This window comes from Gossypium hirsutum, chromosome D09 (assembly GCF_007990345.1).
Source record: "Gossypium hirsutum isolate 1008001.06 chromosome D09, Gossypium_hirsutum_v2.1, whole genome shotgun sequence".
NCBI lineage: Eukaryota > Viridiplantae > Streptophyta > Magnoliopsida > Malvales > Malvaceae > Gossypium > Gossypium hirsutum.
In genome coordinates, this window is record NC_053445.1 from 2,273,698 (window position 1) to 2,285,401 (window position 11,704).

Consider the following 11,704-nt stretch of genomic DNA (forward strand, 5'->3'; position numbering starts at 1 on the left):
AAATTTTTAACAAAAAGATCGATTGCTCTTTAATATAATGTATAAGGACTAATTTGCCCATTTTTGTGTAGAAGGGGTAAAATGCAATCAAACTCTTAGTACAAAGGACTCTATAATACTTTTATCCTATTTAGACTGAATAATGACGTTATAGAAATAGAGGATAATTGCCAAATTAAGTATAGATATTAAATTTCAAATTTAAATATAGCAGAGGGACTAAAACTAGAATTTAACCAATAAAAAACACCTAACGTAGAAAACCTAATTACTCATTACGAGATAATTAATTTTAAATTAATTAAAAATAAAAACCTAATCAGAAAACCACGCAAACCGTATAGATAGAACCTGACGTAAAATACCTTTCACAGTTCATAGGTAGCTTTCACTTCTCGCTTCAGCCCTTCCCTTATTTTTCTTCTCCATTTTTTCCCTTTGTATTTTCTGCCTGCAACTAAAACCCAGAGTGCCACCAAACCTTCAAAAAGACTCTCATAGTTTCTTTAAACCTTCAGCATTTCCTTTTTTCCAGGTACCCTTTTATTCCTTTTTCTCCGATCTTTGTTTTTCCATAAATTTTTTACTTTTCCTATCCTTTCTCTAATATTCAAAGAAAAATATTTTTTTTTCTTTCGGTTTTAGTTGTGATATTTGTTAAAGTTTGCTGGATTTTTTATTCAATACTTATTTCTTTGATCAGTCCTTGTAAAAATTTTATTTATTTTTAATTAAAAACCTGTGTTTTAGTTATGGGGTTTTGATTTTTTTTTTCATTTATACCTTTAATGTTGCCTAAAAATGTTGGTTAACACATTATAAGCTGCTTCTTTCCCTCAATGGGTATTTATCTTTTTTTTGTTTTTAGGGTTTAGTTCTTTTTTGAGCTATTTGCTGGTTGGATCCAAGGAAAGATCTACTTTTGTTTTATTTTTATTTCTTTTTATAGATGAATCTTGGCTTAATGCTTTTGATTTTAGGGTTTTCGTGAGAATATTAGTACGGTGTTCCTATAGAATGCAGGAAAATAGTGTAAATTAAGACCTTTTAATTGTATTGTTCACTATACTTTAAAGTTTTAAAAACAATTGTTGATGTTTTGCCTTTTTTTTTAGCAATTTTGTAATGGCAATGCCTTTTAATTTGATTTTTTCTCTTCTGTTATTTCAGCATTCATTAATATAGGTTATATAACCTAGATTTTGTAGTTTAAGAGGCAATTTTTTTTTTTTCATTTAAGCTTGAAGATATGTTTATGTTGATGGTTTATTTGTGGTGTTTTCTTCTAGCAGATGGCATTGGAAACAGCAACTCGACCGGCTACTCCGAGTGCCCAAGTTGTTGGAAATGCTTTCGTTGAACAGTATTACCACATTCTTTACAACTCTCCTGAATTGGCTCATAGATTCTATCATGATTCAAGTGTGATTAGCCGCCCGGATTCCAGTGGTGTGATGACATCGGTGACAACCATGCAAGTAAGCTCATTGGATTGTTGTATTGCTTCTCAATGTTTGATGTTTTAGTCGGTTCATCTTTAAACAGTAAACATTGCATCTGTAACATGTTTTAAGTTCTTTGTAACTTGCTCGATTCTTTATACAGTATGCTTTTGCTTCTGTAAATGGTCTTTTCTTAGCTACCGCATTGATAGTAAACCTCGATAAATGAATGTCTGGTAAATTAACAATATCCGTTAATCAATAAAATTAATAATATCGAGTGTATTAATAATAACCTTGTTAATGCATAAGTGGTAAAAGTACTATGGAGGCCTTTGTACTAGGAGTTAGATTGTATTTTGCCCCCTTTACTAAAAAAAAGGGGCAAGTTAGTCCTTGTATCTTAGTTCAAAGAGCAAACTGGTCCTTTCTGTTAAAAATTTCATCCATTTCTACTGTTAGAAACTAGCTTAGCTGATGGAATAATCAGACGGTTACACATGGCGTGCCATCTGTACCTCGTGCTAACATGCAGGGACCAGTTTTTAACACTAGAAATGGACAAAGTTTTTAACAGAAGACCAATTTGCTTAACCTATATGGACTAATTTGTCCATTTTTTGAGTGAAGGGGTAAAATGTAATCTGACTCCTAGTGCAAGGGCCTCCATGGTACTTTTACCTGCATAAGCTAATAATTTATATAATTCTTTAAAAATTACTAATCCCGAAAAGAAAATACATAACGTTATATAATTAACAACTTCTGTTTTTCTCATTTAAGCTCTTTCTCAAAATATGCATCTAAGGTTTGTTTTTTCTTTGTAACTTAAACAAACTGAACATCTTTAAACTCTTGCAATGTAGACACCAAATTCGGTACATTCTTTCATGTGTAACAGATAGTCAACATTATATATCTAGTGTTTTTCTTTTACATGTCATTCATCAATCTTAGTAAAATATAATGATATACACATATAAGTATTGTAAACAAAGGTTCTATATTTATTAAAAAAAATCATTTATCGATAAGTGAATAATTTATCCATTATTGATAATTAAACAACCTCTTTAAAATCATATTTTGTTCTTATTCCAATAGTATTATTTTATAGGGATGATTTTTTGTACGATGTTTATGGATTAAATAATCCCACAGTTGAACATTTGTGCTTGGGTCATTAGCTTTTTGTCAATAATTTGTTGCTGATTGTAAGTTAGAGTTTATGAATTATGTACTGAAAAATGTGTTGATTTTCTGGTTTCATAAGACTCTTCTCTGATTTATGACCTTGCTCATTAACTGGTAAACAAACAATGTGTAATTTTCTTGTGGTATAATTGCTATCAGTATCTTACAGAGCAAAGAAACTCCAATATTATTTTTTTCTTGAGCAGGGTATTAATGAGAAGATTCTTTCCTTCGATTACACAAATCATAAGGCTGAGATTAATACCGCTGATGCTCAGAAATCTTATCAGGAAGGAGTAACTATATTAGTAACTGGGTGTCTAACGGGCAAGGATAACATGAAGAGAAAATTTGCGCAATCCTTTTTCCTTGCTCCCCAAGACAATGGGTACTTTGTTCTAAATGATGTACTTAGGTATGTCGGAGACAGCGAACCCTTAGAGAAGCATAAAGTTAATGGTGTTAATGATGCTCCTAGAGTGCCTCCAACACCTGAACCTGGTAAAGTGACATTGTTTTCTTATTTTATTTTCCTTATGTTTAAATCAATATTTGTTTTCATTATTCGTTTAATTTTGTTCCAGAGCTTACTCAAGTTTTGGAGCCTTCTGCACCGGATCCAGCTACTGCCCTTGTGGAAGAGAATCAAAATGTTGCTGAGAAAGTTTATGAGCCTTCAGACCAGGAAAAACAGTTGGTCGATGAAGACAAGGCGGTTGTGAAACCCCAGTCTAATTCAAACGGTGATGATATTACTGTAGTTGTTGAATCGGCTTCTTCTTCAGCCCAAGAGGATTCTGCAAAGAAATCCTATGCATCAATTGTGAGTTTATAAGTGGATATGTTCCATTTATCGGAATTTGCATCCATTCGTTTGTTTAAGTTTAACAATTATTGTTGCAGGTAAAAGTACCAAAAGGAAGTCCGGGGCCAATAAGAGTCTATTTACCTTCTAATACTACAAAAGTGACACCCAAGAAAACTGAGAAGCAGCCTCCTATTTCTGCAGCACCTGCTACACCGGAAGCTTCTGCACCTTCTAGCGCTGATGCCCCTGAGAATGACAACATTCCGGAGGAAGGTATCTCGAATGTTTGTGTGTATTTTATGTTTACAAAAATAATTTGTTGGAGTATCTCTGGTAATGTGCGAAGTTAAATGATCTTGTAATTCTTTTAGTACGAGTAACTGTTTATCAATTGTATTTAACTTGCAGTTGAAGGCCATTCCATTTACATTAGAAATTTGCCCTTCAATGTGACGGCTACACAGCTCGAGCAAGAGTTTAAGAAATTTGGACCAATCAAGCAAGGGGGTGTCCAAGTTAGGAACAATAAGGTCGGTTGCTTATGCATCGAATGGATATGTTGTATTCTCTTTCACTTACACTCATTTCTTGACATTTCTATATTCTGTTTATTCAGCAACAAGGGTACTGTTTCGGTTTTGTGGAATTTCTGTCTTTGAACTCCATGAATGATGCAATTCAGGTACGGCCTTTGATATAAATTGATAGGATGTTTTGATTTTTTCAATTTCACTGTCTTATGCTTTTTACTGCCCTTTAATATCAACGTTATATGGAACGAGTTTCATATCCTAAATCCCTGGCCCTCACAACATAACTCTTTGGGACTGCAACTTTTCTGCCTTTTGGCACTAAATAGCTTCTCTGTTGGTCACCTACTGATTTGAATTCTGTTTAGGACCTATTGAGCAAGCGGTATACGAATTTGGAGCAAATCAACCTTTTTTTATGTTTTTTCCCCTTTTCTCAAATTTCCTTGTTTTGGCAAAATATATGAGAAAATCGATGCTCAAATAATTGTTCAAAAGTCAGCTGCGTGATAAATATCAGTAACAGATCATTGTTTGGTGCATGTATTTCTTATACACCTAACTTGGTTATTCCCTATTTTCTTTGGTTGAGTCCTATTCATTTCTGAACTAAAATGCAAATGCTTTTGTGTTGTTCGAGTGTTTGCTTCGACATTTGTTCTCTGCCTCTTCCCAACCATCTGCCTTGTTATTTGCATGAATATATGATCTTTGCATTGAAGTTCACATAATTTGCATTTCAATCTATTTGGACCCAAGTACCCTATATCTGGGTTAGGGATGGATTTGGTTAGGAAGTTTCCCTCACAGATTCAGGTAGGGTATGGGTTTTTACCCCCTGGATACCTATACCGTAACTGGATTAGTTTTAATTGGAAAAATATAATTTTGTTTTGTGTTTGAGAAAATTATATCTCATTTTGAAGTTCAAACATAAGAAAGCAACAAATTGGATGCTCATAAAGCCCTACGTCTCACTCCGTAAATGATTCTCTTTTATGGAAAAGGGTAGAGAATGTGAAGAAAACAACTAGCTGCTGCTTCTGCTTGATTCTTTGCTTCAGGTTTTAGATATTTTTATATTTTTATTGTTAGCATGAAAATAGTTTTATGATCTTTATTTCTTCTTTGTTAGCTTGAGAATACCCTTTTTTCCCCTGTCCTCCCTTGTAATGAAAGTTTGATCAAAGAGATAAAGGAATTGTTCGCCTAGAAACAAGTAGAGGCTATCAAAGAGTGGCTTTTACTTGTAACCTTGACGGCAGGTTGCACCAATTGAATATCGATCTATGCCCCTTTCTATGTTGCTCAAAACCTTCATTCTTTAATACCTGTGCCCGACATCCATGTTCGACCCATATCTAGACATGGGTACAAGGATCATATGATCCTCCAAATATTGTCCAATTCATGTTGATAATGGTGTCAATAATGCTGTACTTAAAGTGTCATCTCTTGCATGGAACTTAAATTTGTACTGTTCTTTCATTTTTCTCAAGTACCACTAAACAATGGTGTCAATAATCTACCAAGTTTACACTTTATGGCATTGGGTTTATTGAGTACAGTTTACTCTTACAGGCTTCACCAGTTACGATCGGAGAGCGTCAAGCTGTTGTGGAGATTAAGAGAACTTCAACTAGAGGTATGTAGATAGTCTACGAACATGGTCTGCTCCTTATATATTATAGTCCCTACATATTTTTTAGGGTAAATGCTTAAATTAGGGCTCAACCTTTTAGAGGTTGTTTACGTAAGGGCCAAACCTTTCGAAACGGTCAAATAAGAGCTTAAAGGCTTTTCGTGCACTTCAGTCCAATTTGTAGAAAAAAATTAGGTAAATGTTGACAAATTCAGAATAAACTGAATTTTGCTTGAATACAAAAGAAAGTAGTTAGAACATAATTTGGAACCTGATACGACATTTGAGAGGCCCTTATTTGAGCACTTTTAAAAAGGCTAGGCCCTTCTCTGACCATTTTGAAAGGTTTGACCTTCATTTGAGCACTTTTATAAAAGTTAGGCTCTTATATGACCATCTTGAAAGGTTTGGTTCTTATATGAACAACCCCTAAAAGATCAGGCCCCATTTGAGCATTTAGCCTATCTTTTAAGACTCGGGAAAGAAATACTTAATTGTTTACTGTTAACATAGATACCGCATGAACTATAATGATCTGCCATATCTGATCTGATGCTGCTGTTTCTTTGCAGTTGTTAGTGGAAGAGGTAGTTTCCCAGGACGAAGAGGAACATTTCGAAATGACAGCTTCAGGGGACGAAACTTTGGTGGAAATCGAAGCTTTGGAAGAAATGAATATGGAAACAGAGGTGAATATAGCAGTCGACCTAGGGGGGGTTCAACAGGTCGTGAAGGGAGAGGGAGAGGTAACCGATCAAGTCGACCAAACCAGAATATGGCTTCTACTTGAAAACCCCGTAGAGTAAGCTTATTATTTTTGTCGCGGAGAAATTATTATGATTATGATTATTTTTGATAGAGATAGTGATGGATAATTCGGATGAATGGGAGTTGGGGTAGGAATTCATTCGAGTTTGACAAAGGAATCAAAATGGTTGGATTGAATGTTAATATGAGAGAGCGCAGTGATTTTAGCTTTAGAGACTAGAGAATTTTGTGTAGGACCTCTTTTGTTACCATCTCAAACATCTAAGTCCTGATTTTAACATCGTTTTTCAAAATTGGATTTCACTGTTTGAGAAATGCTTTTCTTAACTTGGTATTTTGGTATTTATTTTTATTTTAACTGAATCAAAAACTTGGTATGGTTGCATATTAAAATGTCAATTGGAGGACTTTGTACTAGAGTTAGATTGCATTGTGCCTTCTGCCCCTATATGTTAGATCAGCATGAGGCACATTATGTGTCACCTTTTAATTATTTTGTCAGTCATGTGAGTTTTAAATAGTAAAAATGGATGAAACTTTTAACAAAAATGATTGGTTTGCTCTTTTATCTAATGTACCAGGATTAGTTTGTTCGATTTTTGAGTAGGGTTAAAATGTAATTTCACATTAGTACAGGGGTTTCATGGTATTTTCAGCGGATAAGAACACTTGTATAAACTTGCAAATCAATTAATTATGAAATATGAACACGATGGAATTCATTTCAAATTGTAGTTCTTTTATAAGTCTAGTGATTAATGGATATGTTGCTAATTTTGATCATCAATCTCTGGACTCAAGTTAGAATCAATCTCTCGGTTAAACAAACTTAATCGGAGTCCTCTCTTTTTCTTGATCTAGATATATGCATTTCAATTTAAACATTGATTTAACGCTGTTGATGTTCGAATCTAGCAAGGCGGAGATGGCGGCGGAACTGTGTGGTTTACCTCGTTGGGTACAAGATGGGGAGCCATTGTTTAGGGTGTTCAGGGGGAGATGGTATTATAGTTTAAGTAAGGAGGTTGAAGGAGAGGAGAGAGATCTCCCTGTATTTTGGTGTAGTTGAGGGTATTTATAATTTTAGCTGTGATCTTGTGGTCAGTTAATATAGGTCTAGATAGGGTGATGATTGGAGATGTTGAGCTTAGAGATGAGGATTAGTGAAATGAATTCAGACGGAAGAATGTGTAATTTGACAAATACAATTATCTAATTTCTCAGATTAACTTGGAACAACCATTAATATACAAATGAAAAAAAGTAGCATTCAACACTGATTTGTATAGAAATCCAACTACAAACCAGAAATTACAAGATTCAATTTGTATTTATACTAATTTCAATACTAATCACCAAATTAACACTAAAACAAGTTAAAATTCCAAGTGTAATGTCTCCCATCACTTGATCCATTGTTTTTATTTATTTAAAAAAAATATTAGTTTGACTTGAATGATTGTGTGTTTAAGTTTATGAATTGCAATTTAAAAAATTAAGGTAAAACAATTTGCAAAATGGATCAAAGTTTGTTCTTTTCGACCATTCCCTTGAGAAATTTTACATGGCATTCCAACTAAGTTTTCTTAATTTTTCACATTGGATTTTGATATCACTCCCTTCAAATGACCCTAAATCCTAACAATGAGATTGAACTAGTTTTGAAGCATCGCCTTCTTCATCCCTTTTTTTTTTTTAAGAACTCTTTGAGATTCGTCGTTCCTTGCTCCTTGGCGAGAGGCGGAGCAAGGCATGGCAAAAAAAGAGCATGGATGGTGCCTGTGCGGGGTATCTTGTGATGGTGCATATCTCCAGGATGCTTCCGGTGCCCATCGCTTCCAGCCCTTCTTGAAGTGGGTTGTCATTTTTGACTCGGTGTCGAACTTGGGAGGACCAAAGGTTAAGAGCGGCTGAGAAGAATGTTTAGCCTTAAGCCATAGTCTGTATTTGCTTTAATGGGTTGGCATAAACTTTTTATCAGAACCGAAACATATGGGTCCAGAAAAGAGGTTGAATCAGTTGTAAGGACTTCTGTTACAGTCAAAAGAAGCTTTTAATTGAAGTAAAATTAAGGGTTAAATATAAAATTGATAACCGAAATTTTTTTATTTTTTTCAGATTGATACCTGAACCTTTTCTCTATCAGCTAAATTGATATTCGGGTCTAAAGCTGTTAATTTTTTGTTAACATGACAACGCGGTGTTCTCTTGTACCTCTTTTCCCTTTTCTCACCCTACTTCTGTTCTTCGTCTTTCTTCCCTTTTTCTTTTGTCAACAACTTATGATTTCACATTCCTTTCTTTCTTCTATCAAAGACTCTAATCTCAAAATTTTTTCTCACTTTCTACATCTATTTTCTCGTCCTGCTTCTACACTTCATCTTTCTTCTTGTACGGAAGCTCTTATAAACCTTTTGCAATCTTATCGCAGTCTCTATTTGTGCAGTAGAAAACTATTTATTTTTTTAGCATAGTAAGTTTCAAAAGAACCAAATACTCAACAATAACGTGAGCATTCTTTCCATAAGAGCATCAACAAATTGGGCTAAGTAAAACAAAATAAGATCAATAACAAAGGTGTGTTGTGTCAGAATATTAGCAGATTGCCATACCTCGGCAACTTTATTTCATTCAAGGAAGATGTGGTTTACTATCTCTTCCTTGCCACAGCCTGAACAATACAGGTCAATATTACACCCCTTTTCCAAAAAACGGGCTCCACATGGAATAGAGATTGACTACAATGGTTTCCATAACCTTTTGAACTCGACTATAACTCTCCTTATAGTGGATTTTAACCCCTAACCTTTAAATTCCTATTGTACCTGGTTCTATTTAACCATCGCCATCTCTTTTGTTGATTGAGATTTTGAAGATTCTCCCTCCTTTCCTAGAATTCTTTTCACACTATCAGAAGCCCCATTAATACTAATGTTTGGATTACAATTTCAACAATCACAATCACCAAGTGTTTATACTTGTCTATGTCATGGGGCCATCCTGAGCCCTAAATTCCAGCCTACCTCATTAATACCTACTTTAAAAGCATGTAAGGGCTTTTTTGGGGTTGGTTGATGGTGGCTGGAAAATGTGCTTTTTTTTTAAATCTCTTTCATTTCATTTTTTTTTAGATTTTCAAATATTAAAGGCTTCCAATTTTTTAATCAAAACCTTTTTTTTTTCTGATTCTTCTTTTTGTTTAGTCAAAACCCTTTTCAATATATGTTTGGAAAAGGGGGCATTTCGGGTTTATAGAGAACAAGGATAGGTTTGTTTTGGGCAAACATGGAACTTGTTGTAAAAAGGGTTTTGAGGATTTGAGTTGAATCATTGAGTGAGGATTGAGTTTGGATTTAGGGATTGTTGTAGGGTGCTATAAAGGAAGCTAATAGGGTGAATTTAGGGGGGGGTTGGTGTTGGGGTTTGAGGGTTTAATGGCGAAAAAAAAGAGAGGTGAAGATCAACGTCGAATTAACATAGACAATCAAGAGGAAGAAGGTATTATTGAAGAAATGATAGATCCTTCATTGACTATGTCTGACTATGCCAAGCCAAATCTAACTGAGGCTAAGTTTAATATCATTAGATTAAATATTGCTGCAAATAACTTTGAAATCAAGCTAAATACAATTTAGATGGTGCAACAGTATGTTCAGTTTGATGGGTTACAAGATGAAGATCTAAATGCTCATCTAACAAATTTCTTAGAGATTTATGATACTTTCAAGATCAATGGTGCTTCTGATGATGCCATATGCCTGAGGTTGTTCCCATTTTCTTTAAGGAATAGAGCAAAGCAATAATTAAATTCACTTCCTCGGGGTTCCATCACTACCTGGGCTCATATGATAGAGAAGTTTTTAATAAAGTTTTTTCCACAAGCCAAGACATCCAAGTTGAGGAATGATATCTCTTCTTTTTCCCAATTGAGCCTAAGACACTTCATGACACATGAGAAAGATTTAAAGATCTTTTAAGAAAGTGCCATCATCATGGTCTACCTTTATGGCTGCAAGTTCAAACCTTCTACAATGGTTTAAGTGTTGAAAAAAATCCGATTTGAAAACGATTTTTTGCATAGAGGAAAATAAAAATTTTGAAAATCGACCTGTTTGTGATATTTATAGTAATAAACCCTAAACCGAATTCGCACTTGTGTTTTTGGATAGACGAATCCTTTTCATTCTCAACTTTCGACCAAATAGTTGTTTCCACTATTCTCGTACCAAGAACTACTTCGAGTGTGGACTCGAACGATTCGAATAAAAAATAGAACTAGAAATATTTTTTTTCTTTTGGGGTGAAAACAAAAAATCTCTTCTCAAATAGAAACCGACAGAATTTTTATTTCAAAAAAAAAGATTTAATAGTTGAGAATAAATTCTCTCTATTTTTCGGCAGAGTAACAATATCTTAAAGTTGTGCTAATAGCTCTATTGGTTCCATCTATTTATAAGGAGAGAATGTAGAACACTTGTTGAATTGTAGAAGTTTATTTCAACTAGAAAAAAACAAACTCCTAGTCTAAATAGAAGTATAGGTGGCAACAACCCTAGTAAATATTACTAGGGTTTGTCGTCCACCATTTTTAGGGGCTTTTGGGCATCTCCTATATCGTGTCCAATTACAAATACTTCTTGGACTTTTAACCCAATACTTTATAATTTGATCCAACCCAATATTTGTTTTTCTATTTCCCAAAATAAAATTCTCAATATATTTCCAATTAAATAATATTCTCAAGCCAATTCTAATTCCGTTAAAAATCATGACGATTTTATCGTAAAAAAATCTATGAGAAAATATATTTAATATTTTTCCATTCAACGGTTTACTATGGCCAAATGATTTATTTCCATTATCGAACTTCATTTAATTCGAAAAACATAAATTCATTTTCAGGTCATTTTCTTTTTCATTTTGGAGAAAACCACATTCATTTCCAAATGATTCCATTTCTCTATTTCCATTTTAATTTTGGAGAAAACCATAATCATTTTCAAATGATTCATTTCCCCATTTCCATTTCCATTTCCATTTTGGAGAAAACCATAATCATTTCCAAATATTTCCTATTTCTCCATTTTCACCATTTCTATTCATTTCTGGTTTCAACGAGTTAGTAGAAGGACCGATTGAACATATGCAATTGAGGCTCAAATAATTTATAATTAAGTTCCAACTTTTTGTCTATTATAAACTTATTTAGTCACGAAGGCATTCCACTATAGTATCGTGATTGAGCTCTCCCTAATGGCATACTATTACGAAAGCAACTCGATCAGTACTCATCTAATGACCTTGTCATAAGTGTGTTACC

General features: G+C 33.9%; 1 protein-coding gene and 1 non-coding gene across 3 annotated transcripts; one reads left to right on the forward strand and one right to left on the reverse strand.

Annotated features, from left to right (window-relative positions):
• The first annotated feature begins 345 nt into the window (after nt 1-345).
• Nucleotides 346-6,677, forward strand: LOC107941344 (nuclear transport factor 2). 2 transcript variants are annotated; one of them, XM_016874899.2, is made up of 9 exons: nt 346-535; nt 1,293-1,478; nt 2,843-3,137; nt 3,221-3,459; nt 3,540-3,717; nt 3,853-3,974; nt 4,061-4,126; nt 5,556-5,619; nt 6,189-6,677. In XM_016874899.2, exons 2-9 carry the CDS (start codon nt 1,293-1,295, stop codon nt 6,404-6,406), a joined length of 1,368 nt encoding a protein of 455 aa, XP_016730388.1. In that variant the 5' UTR covers nt 346-535; the 3' UTR covers nt 6,407-6,677. The 2 variants fall into 2 exon arrangements, with proteins under 2 accessions (XP_016730388.1, XP_016730389.1); XM_016874900.2 differs by having other exon boundaries at nt 361-535; nt 1,290-1,478.
• Nucleotides 6,678-10,277: 3,600 nt separating this feature from the next.
• On the reverse strand, nt 10,278-10,383 carry LOC121221546 (small nucleolar RNA R71). Its single transcript, XR_005918937.1, has one exon. It is a non-coding gene; the product is annotated as a small nucleolar RNA R71 (small nucleolar RNA).
• Between the last annotated feature and the right edge of the window lie 1,321 nt (nt 10,384-11,704).